Source organism: Arachis hypogaea, chromosome 14 (assembly GCF_003086295.3).
Source record: "Arachis hypogaea cultivar Tifrunner chromosome 14, arahy.Tifrunner.gnm2.J5K5, whole genome shotgun sequence".
NCBI classification, from domain to species: Eukaryota; Viridiplantae; Streptophyta; class Magnoliopsida; order Fabales; family Fabaceae; genus Arachis; species Arachis hypogaea.
Window position 1 is genome coordinate 103,890,918 of NC_092049.1, and position 13,834 is coordinate 103,904,751.

Below are 13,834 nucleotides of genomic sequence, written 5' to 3' on the forward strand. Positions count from 1 at the left end.
CGCTTTAGAATTTATCATGGGGGTTGAAGCTGGTTTTGCCTGAGTAAAGGAATCGGCTTTGAAAGAAGTAAATGATTACGTGACTCGGTTTGGCTTAGATCCTATTTTATTACTCAAATCGGAAAGCCAAGGTTTTAATGATTTTAAATGAATTCGGCGAAATGAGTTATGCTATTCTCCCCTAAAGACTTGGGACTCTGCCGAGAAACCTTGTTATAAAATCCCATTGTGGGATGGGTGATTTTGAATGTTTCCAAAATGAATATTTAACTTTCCATAGTTTTGGAAGTTTCGGAAAGAGGATGCCGAGAGCGGCTTTGTTTTAAAAAGGGAACTCACTTTGAGTAAATTTGGCTTATGAGCCTGAGATGATTTGAGAAACGAGATTTCTAAAAGCCAAGGCTGAAAAGAGTTGAAACTTGATTTCAAAGTGAAATGAATTGAGAAAATGATTTATGGCTTAAATGCCGATTTTATGAATTTGATGATTTTGAATGTGGAAGTGCTGTTTTATTATGAGCCAGAATGGCTATGTATGATTATGAATATTGAGTGGTTCTGGATTGAACCGTGAGCCAGAATGGCTGTGTGTGATTATCAATATTGGCTGGTTCTGGACTGAACCGTAAGCCGGATGGCTGAGATGGATATTGATCCATGGATGAGAATGAATGCATGTATATGCTGAATTATTGATAATTGTGATTTTTTGCACTTCCACTATTGGAGATGAGGGTTTCCCTGGGTAGTAGCAATGGCTAGCCACCATGTGCTCTAGGTTGAGACTCGAAGCTCTGTTAACCCAATGTCGTAAGTGTGGCCGGGCACTGTGAAAGGCCCGGATGAGCTCGCCCCCATAAATATTCACCAGTGATGGTGATGGATAAATATTCACCAGTGAGGGTGATGGATAAATATTCACCAGTGAGGGTGATGGATATGGATCATGATTATGATCAAGTTTATGATGAGTATAACTCGAGTTGGGGATGCACGACAGAGGGACAGTCCAATGGTTAGCTACCAGGACTTGTCGGGTTGGCTCTATAACCGACAGATGATATCATCAGCCACTAGGGACAGGCATGCATCATATGCATTTGTGTGACATTGGTTGGGTGTGCATATTATACTTGGTTTGCCTATGTGATTAATTGCTAACTGTTTTACTTGTAATAACTGTTTGTTTGTGCTTGAACTTCCTATCTGTGTTTGCATCTGGGACTCTGTTGGATTGTGGTGATTGGTTGTTGGTTGGATTGTTTGGGCCTAGGGCCGTGGTTGGAATGAGATGGACTGATGGTTGATTTCGGTTTTGTGTTTCTGGTTTGGAATAAAATATGAAAGGCTATGTTGGTTTCGCTTAGATAAACCGCTTTGAAAGGCTTTTGAGTTTTTGAGAATTGAACGGTTCTTCTTTCCGAAAAGATTTCCGACGTTACTTTTATTGTAAACTGTTGTTTTTGAAAAGAGGCATAAGACGGTTATGAATCACTAGTGCGGTTATCTTCATGTATCCTATTACAGTAATTCCCAAAAACCCTCTACTGAGAACCCTTTCGAGGATGATGTTCTCACCCCCCTTACATTTTTCCCCTTTCAGGATATGGGCGCAGAAGTTACGAAGAGCTTATTTAATTGTTGTTGTGATGCTCTGTATTGTTTTAGTTATGGTTTATTGTACCCTCGCCTTTATCTTGATATATTCTGTAAGAGGGATAGGGATTGTATTGGTTAATGCTTGTAATACTATTTACATATATGTATGCATATATGTATGTATGTACCCTTTATGAGTTTTGTAAGTTGTATGGTATCTATGGATGTATGTTATCGGATGAAAGTATTTTTGGATCGGTATTGCAGTTTAAAGTTTTAAACAGGCTCATATTTTAGTAGTAAATAGTATAAAAGTCGTCGTAATGTCCGAGCTATCAGAGTTGCGCAGCCGGAAGCGTGAGCTTTGGTAGTTAGGGTATTACATTATGGTATCAGAGCAGTTCTTCCTATAGAGCCTGAGGAATGGACTGACTATGCTTCAATTGCATACTCTGAGAGTTTGTCATGTATTAGGTCTTGTCGAATGACGAGAATTAGTGCTTTATGCACATGACGATCTATTGATTTAACGCTGTTAGGCTTGCATTGCATAATTCTTGGTATTAAGTTTGGCCGGCTTAATACTAGTGAATTATGTATATGAAAGTACTGATGGGTTATCATAGATGATATACGAGTTTTTAGTAAAGCGAATCGCGGGTTTTGGGAACGTTGGAAACTATTTCTCGAGGCTATTCAGTTGTGTGTCTTGAATTCTGTTCGAGTCGACCTGTTCTTTCATATCCTAACTTGAAGTCCTTGTTTGCTAATCCTCTTGAAAAGTAGTTTGCGTTTTCAACTCTATTCCTCTATTCATATGCATTTTTATTTGATCTTAAGTGCCTATGCTTGGTTGAAATCCTTGTTGTATCTACCTTCCTCTATTTGAATTCTTCTTGGTTCATGTATTCTTTGATATGGCTTTGAACTTGTCCTAATGCGCTGTGCATTTTTAACTCCGGGATTTCGAGTCCATTCTTAAAGAAATTGTTGATTCGGTTTTTCTCTTATTTGACAGTGATTACAGCCAATTTTGAGACTTTTATGAAAATTGCTGTTGAATAGATGTATACTTATCTATATATGAAACTTTGAAGATTTTTACACAGTTTGACAACTATTTATTTCTAATACCTCGCCTGTACTTTTACTGGTTTACGGAACTGCATTTTACCTTAAAATTACAATTTGACTTTCTAGTAATTTTACTATAGTTCCAATGCACATTTTCATTTGATTATGTATTTGGATATTTTTCAAAATTTTGGAAAGAAAGAATTTTTCATTTTTTTTATCCTGGTTGAGTTTCGTTTGATAAGCTTTACTTAACTTATTTTGAATTGAGTTTGGTTTAGCATACTACATGGTTTATGCCATTGTTGTTCTTTTGAAAATGTTGGACTCATAGCTTTCTTCTTATGAACGGACTCGTTCCTTCTTAAGCTTTTCACCTCTATGAATGTTATACGTGACTCTGTTTTTAACTAATCTTTTACATCTTGTAAATATTACCATTGATCTTGGTTTGTCCTCTCTTGTGGATCTCATCCTTATGTGAGTCAGTTTGATTCGTTTCAAGTTAGTGCATTGTTTATTCTCTCATTATCTCTACAAGAGTTTTTAGTCAAAAATTTTATCCTTGAGAAATTACAAATGATTGAGTTGTCTTTTTCTATGACTTTTGTATTCTTTTGGATCAATTTAAAACTTGTTTGATGTTTCATGTCCAGTGGACCTTGTTTGAACTACTTTAATTTAAGGTCCTTTCTTGCAAGGCTTGACTTCTTTTTAGTACATCTTAAACTTCTTGAATGTTCTTCTGAGATGGTGATTTCAAGAACACTTTTGGAGTCTTGCTTTGAATCTTTTAAAGAAGTTTTGAATTCTCTTTGAAGAAATATTAAACGGAATTTATTTTCTGTTGCTTGATTGAGATTGAAAACCATTGTCCAATTTTGACGAAATTAATTTAAAGTTGGCATGCGCCATTTTAAATGAGGTTTTGGAAAGCTCCCTTGTTTAGTGGAAATTGGTTCGTTTGTAATGCACCACTTATTCCCTTTACCAAATTGTAAGCAAATTTTTATCTCGGAGTTTTTTTTTCTAAAGAGTTTAACTTCTTCTTTCGTCCTTGCTATAAATGTTATAAATACTTGTTTGAATATGAATTTTGGGAATTTTTGAACAAGCATTTGATTTCTCTTCCGAGTTTTATGATTGCTTTTGGTTAAGTTGTGCACCTAATTATCTTTCTAAAATGTTTTGAGGAAATAATTTAGCTTTTAGCTAAACTTGTGTGCATCTTGTTTTTTTTTAAAAACTTTACATGATCTACTTCAACATGAAAATATATTGAAGTAGAGCCACATTTATGCTTTTGCTACTCTCTTGAAGAATGTTTGTTGCTCAACTTTCCTTCTAGACTGTGAGGTGGTTTTTCGCAAGTTTTCGACTCTTTCATGAACAAAGTATTCGGAAGTACTTTTAATCGTGATCTTGAGTTCTGTGAGCTTGGCTTGGGTCTGAGATATTCATTTCTGTAAACCTCATACTTCATCGACTCGGTTTGAGTTTGTTTCAAACTGATGCGCTGGTTTTCTTCTTGTTGATCCTATTGAACTTCTTTGATCCAAGGGCTATCTTTGAAGTTGTCAATTGATTTATTTCTAGCAAACTTCATTGCTTGAGCATCCTTGTTTGTCTGGAATTGGATATATTCTCTTAAATCTATGAGCATTATCCTTGATATTGTTTCTCCTTGCTAGAATCTTGTATCCTTCTGAGTAGACTCGAGAATTGTTTGATATCACGTGCGACTAGTAGACGTAGTGACGCGATGCGTTAGTTCTTTAAGACGTGATATGTGTATACGGAAGTTGAAACGGTAGGTGTGCAGCATTACGAGTTGTGGGTGTTTTGTTCCTTGCGAACGGGTTTGTGGTTGCCAGGCTTGTGATCGAATTTGGGGTTTGTAAAGTGCTTGATGGAGTTGGAAGGTTGAAACTTTGAGGTTGGTATGAGATTAGTGTGCGGAGGTTAAGCACGTCATTTTAACTCCATCCTGTTTAATAGCCTTTGATGCCTTGCCCTTCTACCACATGATTGACCCATGTTATCTTTTGCATGGAGCCTACCTTGTAACGTTTGCTTTGCAATCACACTCCTACCTTTACATCCTTATGCTTATGACAATCAAAGTATTTGAAAATCGTATATATGATTATATTTTGAGATATTTTTGCTTCTTCCTTAAATGTGTTCAAAGGTGAACTGATATGGAATTTCTTTCATTTTGTATCAATTGTCGAGGGCGAAAATTTTTATAAGGTGGGTAGAATGTAAGACCCAAAATATTTGAAAAGTCTTATTATGATCAAGTCTCAAATCCTACAGTTATTTATAGCCTTAATTTCAGAGATTATTTTATTAAAGATAATTAAGGCAAGTTTTGATTTATTGGATTTGAGATAAGTTATGGTTATTATCTAATTTTATAATTATTGGACTATTTCCTATATTTAAATTATAAAGTTGGCAGTTATGAAATAAGGAATTTATATGATTTGGATTGAATAATTAATATTTTAAATATTACTACTACTATTTTGGAAAAATAGAGAAAATAATTATATTATTCCTAATTTTTAGATTTGGGCATTTTATTGGAAATAATTTGTGAAAGTGAGGGACAAATGGTATTTTCTATATATATAATTAGTGTTGGATTTAATTTGGGTTTCAATTATTATATTGTACCTAATTTTATTTGAAATTACCAAATTACCCCTAAACCTAATTTTGCCTAAACCCTAACCCATCTACCCTCTCCCCCAAGGCTCAGTAGCAGTTGCGCAGCCCCTATGCTAACACACACACACCCTGTTCCTCAAGAAAGAAAGAACGAAACAAAGAAAGAAAGGAAGGGGGATCGGGAAAGGGGAGATCAGAGAGGGAGGGATTCACCACCAGTGGAAGGAAGAGCACCGGGGAAACAGCAGCTCGTCGGCCAGCCGCGTTCTGCCACCACGTCCAGCTCGCCGCCGATCACGCTCCAATTTTCTGCCACCATCGCGCCGGTTGCGTCGTCGCCAGGGAGAGCAGAACCGAGAAGGGGTTGGCTCGCGAATGGGGATGGTCGCGGGCTCGGAGCCGCAGCGCCTTCATCACCACCGCGTCCACGCCATGCCGCCGCCACTGCTAGGGTTTGCCGCCGCCACCTTATCACTGCCGGCAAGCACAGAGGGAGAGAGAAATCGGAGTTTTGCAAGCAGGAAGAGAGAGAGAGCGCGACAGGGGGAGCCATCTCTGCCTGTGTCATCGGCACCGAGAACTGCCATAGAAGCTGTCTTCGCCGGTGCCGATGGAGGCGCGAACAGGGGAAGAACGCGCTCGTGGGGGGCTTGCGGAGAGAGTGAGGCACGATGGTGGTGGGTGGTTCCACCGCCCTTGCTGCCGTACCGTCAGAGTCTGCCGCCATGGCCGCCGGTCTCCTAGTTGTTGCTGTGGTTGGGGTCTGCTGTGTATGGTCGCCGAAAAACCTTTTTGCCACCGGAGCTGCCCTGAAACACCATCGGAGTCTGACAGCACCGCTGCCGGAGTTCTTGAGGCCACCGGAACCACCGCCGAAGCTTCTGGCTACTGCTGCCGTCACCGGAAAAGGTTGCCGGTAAGGGTTTTAATTGTGGTTTCTATCCTTTTTGAATTCCGGGAATACTATAGTCGCTGCGTGTTGGTTTCAGATGTCGTGATCGGAATTGTCACCGCAGCCGCTTGAGGTGGCTGCCGGGCTGCTGCCGAGCCGGCCTGGAGACCGCCGCTGTTTCGGTTCAGCCGTCCTTTCTTTGTCTCAGTAAGTAAGTATATTTCGAAGAGCCTCGCATTAGTATTTTGTTGTGTATGGTTAATGAATACGAGTTTTGATAACGTGGGGTCGAGTCCTGATTATTGTATGTTGCGATTAGTGTTGCTATGGTCATTGCGAACGTGACTGGGAGCCGAGGTTTTGGTTGCCGTCAGTTCGGAATGAGGCGGAAAGGACTCTATGAGACGTTTGGATTATGGAATTGTGTTTTGAGGTAGGGGCGCTTTCCAAAAACTATGTTTTGTGTATTGGAATTATTACATATGGATACTGGTGTGAGATATTGTGTATTTGGTGATTGTATCGGCCTTACGTATAATTTGATTGTATCGAATGATTATGAATGTTTGTTTGGCTGGATTGTTGTGCGGCTTTGTGAAATGTAATATTTGGAAGTTGATTCTTTAAAGATTTGAAATGAGTTTAATCCGTTGAGGATTGGTTTGAATTGAGTCAATTATGTTGATGATGTGAAAGATAGAATACTCTTGAAATTCAGCCTGGGTTGCTTTAACTGATTTGGTTTTGATAAATGATTTATTGCGGAACCGGTTCTTTAAAGCTTTATAAATGAGTTAAATCGGTTGATATTGAGTTAATTTTTGAAATGGTTTCCTTGAGGTATGCCATTGAGGCGACTGTTGGATTTAGCTTGCTTTTGAATTGATTTCTGGTTTTGAGCTGTTGAAAAGGAATGAGAAATGGTTTAGTTGGGACCCGAACCGGGTGGCAAAAGTCCAAGTTTTAGGGGAGGTGCTGCCGAAATTTCTATAAAATCCGAGTCTTTATTGAAATGTTGTCTGGAAAATGATGAGTTAAAGACTTCTGCTATTTTATTTGAATTATCAAGAAAAGGATGATTCATGCTTTCGAAATGAGTTAGTAAAGAGGAAATTGTGATTTAGTCTTGCTTCTTAATAAAGGCATTGTATCTCTTTCGAGAGGAAGTTATTTAGATGAAACTTGTGTTTTAAAGCTGTTTGAATGCGAAAAGGGTTTATGCCTTTGAATTTGACTTGGGGGTTTCAATTAAAGAAGTTTCAATGACTTTGAAAGAACCTGAATGTCTATTGACAAGTTTTATTTTGAAATGTTTTGAGAAAGGTTTTAAGTACTCTTTGAACTCTGAACTTTTGCAAGACTAAAACAATTTTGAACAGTTGAAACGCTTTAGAATTTATCATGGGGGTTGAAGCTGGTTTTGCCTAAGTAAAGGAATCGGCTTTGAAAGAAGTAAATGATTACGTGACTCAGTTTGGCTTAGATCCTATTTTATTACTCAAATCGGAAAGCCAAGGTTTTAATGATTTTAAATGAATTCGGCGAAATGAGTTATGCTATTCTCCCCTAAAGACTTGGGACTCTGCCGAGAAACCTTGTTATAAAATCCCATTGTGGGATGGGTGATTTTGAATGTTCCCAAAATGAATCTTTAACTTTCCATAGTTTTGGAAGTTTCGGAAAGAGGATGCCGAGAGCGGCTTTGTTTTAAAAAGGGAACTCACTTTGAGTAAATTTGGCTTATGAGCCTGAGATGATTTGAGAAACGAGATTTCTAAAGCCAAGGCTGAAAAGAGTTGAAACTTGATTTCAAAGTGAAATGAATTGAGAAAATGATTTATGGCTTAAATGCCGATTTTATGAATTTGATGATTTTGAATGTGGAAGTGCTATTTTATTATGAGTCGGAATGGCTATGTATGATTATGAATATTGAGTGGTTCTGGATTGAACCGTGAGCCAGAATGGCTGTGTGTGATTATCAATATTGGCTGGTTCTGGACTGAACCGTAAGCCGGATGGCTGAAATGGATGTTGATCCATGGATGAGAATGAATGCATGTATATGCTGAATTATTGATAATTGTGATTTTTTGCACTTCCACTATTGGAGATGAGGGTTTCCCTGGGTAGTAGCAATGGCTAGCCACCATGTGCTCTAGGTTGAGACTCGAAGCTCTGTTAACCCAATGTCGTAAGTGTGGCCGGGCACTGTGAAAGGCCCGGATGAGCTCGCCCCCATAAATATTCACCAGTGATGGTGATGGATAAATATTCACCAGTGAGGGTGATGGATATGGATCATGATTATGATCAAGTTTATGATGAGTATAACTCGAGTTGGGGATGCACGACAGAGGAACAGTCCAATGGTTAGCTACCAGGACTTGTCGGGTTGGCTCTATAACCGACAGATGATATCATCAGCCACTAGGGACAGGCATGCATCATATGCATTTGTGTGACATTGGTTGGGTGTGCATATTATACTTGGTTTGCCTATGTGATTAATTGCTAACTGTTTTACTTGTAATAACTGTTTGTTTGTGCTTGAACTTCCTATCTGTGTTTGCATCTGGGACTCTGTTGGATTGTGGTGATTGGTTGTTGGTTGGATTGTTTGGGCCTAGGGCCGTGGTTGGAATGAGATGGACTGATGGTTGATTTCGGTTTTGTGTTTCTGGTTTGGAATAAAATATGAAAGGCTATTTTGGTTTCGCTTAGATAAACCGCTTTGAAAGGCTTTTGAGTTTTTGAGAATTGAACAGTTCTTCTTTCCGAAAAGATTTCTGACTTTACTTTTATTGTAAACCGTTGTTTTTGAAAAGAGGCATAAGACGGTTATGAATCACTAGTGCGGTTATCTTCATGTATCCTATTACAGTAATTCCCAAAAACCCTCTACTGAGAACCCTTTCGAGGATGATGTTCTCACCCCCCTTACATTTTTCCCCTTTCAGGATATGGGCGCAGAATTTACGAAGAGCTTATTTAATTGTTGTTGTGATGCTCTGTATTGTTTTAGTTATGGTTTATTGTACCCTCGCCTTTATCTTGATATATTCTGTAAGAGGGATAGGGATTGTATTGGTTAATGCTTGTAATACTATTTATATATATGTATGCATATATGTATGTATGTACCCTTTATGAGTTTTGTAAGTTGTATGGTATCTATGGATGTATGTTATCGGATGAAAGTATTTTTGGATCGGTATTGCAGTTTAAAGTTTTAAACAGGCTCATATTTTAGTAGTAAATAGTATAAAAGTCGTCGTAATGTCCGAGCTATCAGAGTTGCGCAGCCGGAAGCGTGAGCTTTGGTAGTTAGGGTATTACAAATGTGCCATCAGAGAAATGTTTATAGAATTGTGGGAGGAATAATGTGGCATTTGAGACATTAACGGGGAGACCCGCCCTAACCGTTGGCGGCCGATGGCAATGGCAGGGTGAGAAGGCCATTGATGAAGCTGATTGAATATTCATACCCTTGATCGTAGGGTGTTCATAGATCGAATTTGATCCATATTTTTATGGTATTTATTCGAATTTGATCCGAAAATTGCAGATATTAATTCGATCCGCATATTAATAAGACCGGATTGCGGATTTCATGCAGGCATCTGCATATCCGCGAATCTGCAAAAATAAATAAATAAATAAGTAAACATTCTCTTTATATTTTATTTTAACTAATAATTGTCATATACATTGTATTATTTTATTTTTATTATTTAAAAAAATATGTTTAATAATATTTTAAAAATAAATATATTTAAAAGCCTGAAAAAAAAGAATTTTATTGATATTTTTTCATAAAAATAATATTTTTAAAATATTTTTATGTTTTGCAAATATATCAGAAATTCAATCCGATTCGATCCACAAATATGCAGATTGAATCCAAGCTTAAAAATTGCGAATATTGGATTCGATTCGATAATTTTAACGCAGATCAAATCAAAATTTTGACCATATCAAATTCAATCTGTGTTTACTCCTACTTGACTCTTGTGCATAAGAAACGAGAAGGGTTACCTTGTTAGAATTTGTCATACCTTATATAAAGCAGAGTACACAAAGAAGCTTCACTTTACATTGAAATAAGAGTGATATAACATTATAACATTATATCATATCTAATGATAGGTTCATAGGTTTGTGACCAAAGTCTACTCTCTAAAATAGATTTATAAGAGTGAATATAGTGAAACTATAAAAAAAATTATAATACAAAAAAAATTAGATTTTAAAAAGAGACTAAATTTTTAAATAATCCATAAGATGATAAATAAAGTGAATAATCTTTTTCCCTGAAAATGATTCTAACGTATTTTTTTTTTCTGCAGGGAAAATAAATTACTTGACTAAGTCCTAGTAAAATTGGAGCAAGTAAGGCAATAATCAGTGAACAATTTTTCCATGACGCTTCCCTCTTCAATCGCAAGATCTCTGGTCTTCTTGTTCCACAAATGAAGTGCATAAGTCTTCCCTCCATAAATCAATTCCACAAACCTATTATCCACCCAAGTTGTTCCAGAATCAGTTGTAGGCTTCTTGTAATAGTCCTTAATCTTGTTCCAATCCACAGGGTAAAATGCACTAGGTGGCAAAACAGTTAAATTGTACCCCAGTTTATCTTCAACTACTCTCCCCACAACTCTAGTAACCAAATAAGGACCATTGTGACCCCATTTATTACCATCAAAACTTGATGCAAATTCTTCTAGTAAATCAAGTAGAATTGGATGTTTCATGTCAAATATCATAATTGCTGAGTTTAGCCTCAACCATTGTTTTGTCTCTAGATCAACAAATTGTGCTCCAATTGCATTTTTCAATTGTGACATATCCTTCACAAAGATCAAATCTGTGTCCAAATACACACCACCATACTTGTATAGCATTGCTAGCCTCATCAAATTTGAAAGGTTCTGAGATATCGGGATTGATCCAGGGTCCCTGTTGCCATTCTTGATCCCTTCAAGCCAAGATTGAGCTGGGGTATTCTTGACCAAGAATGGCAAATCCGGAGTAATTGCCTGCGGAGTAAGCAACTAATTTAGTCTTGAATAAATTGAAAATTCCAAATATTGATAGTTTTACTTTTAAACGAATGTTGACAATTTAGCCCTTCGAGAAAATTAAAAAAAAAAGAAAAACTCATGCATTATAGTTAGGAAAAGTGAAACAGAGATGGTATTATGAAATAAAGTAATCTTTCAAGTATCATGAATTTATTTTGGTCTTTTAGGAACTAAGCTGTTAATATCAATTGTTTTAGAACTAAATTCGTAGACTATTCTCTTACTTGAACTTTAAAGCCGCGGTCTAGGAGCGGTTTCAGGATCCGATAACCTCGTTTCGACTCCATGGATCTTGATAGGATCAGCAAGCATCCTTGAGGGTGGACCTTGAAAAGTGTGTCAAACGTTATGAAGTCCCTTTTGCAAAAATTCTTCGCCGGCGACAACCATATGGCGAAGAAAAATGTTGAGCAATTTTGAGTGAGGAAGCTGAGGACCCTTAAATGAAATGAAGCTGAAGACGAGTTATAGCTTGATTTGAGTATCTCATATTTAGGTAGGTTTTTCCTGAACCACGCCATTCTTTCTTGTTTTGTAACATTTTGTGGTGGAATTAGATTCTCTTCATTTTCTTCTTCTTCTTCTTCTTCATGATTTTTTTCTATGGAAAGCTGAAGATTCACACCACTCTTTTCACCTTGATGAGTTTGTTTTTGCATTATGAATCCAAATGATGAGAGTGCTGGAGAACTAGAAATTATATCTATATCGGAATTGATGAAGAACATAGTGGCAACAATAAAGAAATAGAAGATAACAATTAATTTTGTAATGCGGTTTTGTAGCCCGTGATCATTGATATTCTCTGAGATTTTCTGATCAGCACCCATAATGGCTATTATGGTCTAAAGACCAAGTGTTTTTCTTTTTGTGCAATTATGTGAGAAACCTTAGGCAAGAATGAACATCTGTATTCCCTATTGACATACATTCACAAAATACTTTGAATATCATTTTACATCTATATTTAATCTTTTTGAAGTGTCTTTTTAATCACTTTAATATTTCCTGTCGTTTTAAGTAAGTTTACATTTATAAATATACATATGAATTTAAAGGAAATAATTAAAAAAATATTCATTTCAGATAAAAAAAATATCATATAAACTTACTTCTAATAACTCTTCTTTTTTTATACTTATTTTTTCTCCTTCATTTAATAAAACAATAAAACTATGCAACTAAGTAAAATATCAAGGTTGCAAGAACTGAATCAATCAATAAACCGATCGAATAAATAATTTAATAGTTCAATAGTTCAACCAAAATCCAACTATGATGGAACCGATTTAATTAAATATAAAATACAATTATTAAAAATTCAACAGCATAACCTCAACATATCAACAGCCATAGCAAAACAAGAACAGATGCCAGTTGCCAGTCAACAAGAAAAAGCCAAGGAACAAAAGACACAGCAAAACAAAATTAACAAACTCAAGAACACTAAACTCCAAAAAATTAACAATCAACGATAACTAACTTAGAAAATAAAAAATCACCTTGCATCTCTTATGACTTGAACACAATAAAAAAAATTGTTATCACTATAAACATAAAAAACCTACGAAAATGAACTCAAAATCAGAAGTTCAGAACAAAAGTACAAAATTAACTCTGAAATTTAACAATAATTTAATAATAATTAGCTCAACAAAAACAACAATCAACAATAAAAAAAATTAACTCAGAAAAACAACAATTAACTCAGAAAACAAGAATAACTAAAAATACTTTCCAGAGCACAGAGAACAGAGGTGAGGGAGAGGGAGCACGACGGACACACAAGATGGAGCGCAGCGAACTGGAGCAGTGAGGGCTAAAGTGCGGAAGAACAGGTTGTGCGATGGAGGAACGAGATGGTGGAGATGAGCTTGACTAGTGGCGACGGCAGAACATGGACTGTGCGATGAAGTTCCTGTGCGATGAAAGAACGAGGCGGAGGACCGACTCCTGGTTAACTCGGTCGAACTGGCCAATCTAGTCCAATTTTTAGAACACTGCAAAATACTTAATTAAATCCAATCAAAGTGTGATAGTGTTTTAAATCCACACATACTTCTTATTCTTCTTCTTCCTTACATCCATGTTGTTGTTGCTTTTTCTTCTTTTCGTCCTTTTTTCTCATTTTTTTCTTTCGTTATCATTGTCATCATCACCACCACCACTACCACTACCACTACCACTACCACTACCACCTCCTCTTCCTTCTTTTCTTATTTGAATTTCTTTCCTCCTTCCTTTTCCTTCTCCTCCATTATCGTTATTGTTATTGTCGTCATTGTCATCTTCTTCTTATGCGTATCATCGTTATCGTTGTCATTGTCGTTATCATTATCGTTATCGTTATGGTCGAATTTTTGCACTTATTCTGGTTAATTTCGCTACGTTATCTACAGATATTTTCACTTATTTTCTTTTCTATCAAAATTTATAAATCTGCAACTCAAGTCTTCATGAAATAAATTCTTAATTCTATCACATTATTTAGTTAAAAATTTCGGTG

At 36.6% G+C, this 13,834-nt stretch overlaps 1 protein-coding gene across 1 annotated transcript; it reads right to left on the minus strand.

Moving 5' to 3' along the window:
* Nucleotides 1-10,531: 10,531 nt before the first annotated feature.
* On the minus strand, nucleotides 10,532-12,197 carry LOC112740478 (uncharacterized). The gene is made up of 2 exons (XM_025789165.3): nucleotides 11,553-12,197; nucleotides 10,532-11,283 (listed from the first exon to the last, which is right to left on the minus strand). Exons 1-2 carry the CDS (start codon nucleotides 12,156-12,158, stop codon nucleotides 10,609-10,611), a joined length of 1,281 nt encoding a protein of 426 aa, XP_025644950.1. The 5' UTR covers nucleotides 12,159-12,197; the 3' UTR covers nucleotides 10,532-10,608.
* Between the last annotated feature and the right edge of the window lie 1,637 nt (nucleotides 12,198-13,834).

Bases quoted from the DNA above. Each gene is read 5' to 3' on its own strand.
- LOC112740478 (XM_025789165.3), bottom strand. From the start codon at position 12,158: ATGGGTGCTGATCAGAAAATCTCAGAGAATATCAATGATCACGGGCTA. The intron at 11,284-11,552 runs GTAAGAGAATAG...CTTACTCCGCAG, and splicing joins ACCGCGGCTTTAAAGTTCAA to GCAATTACTCCGGATTTGCC.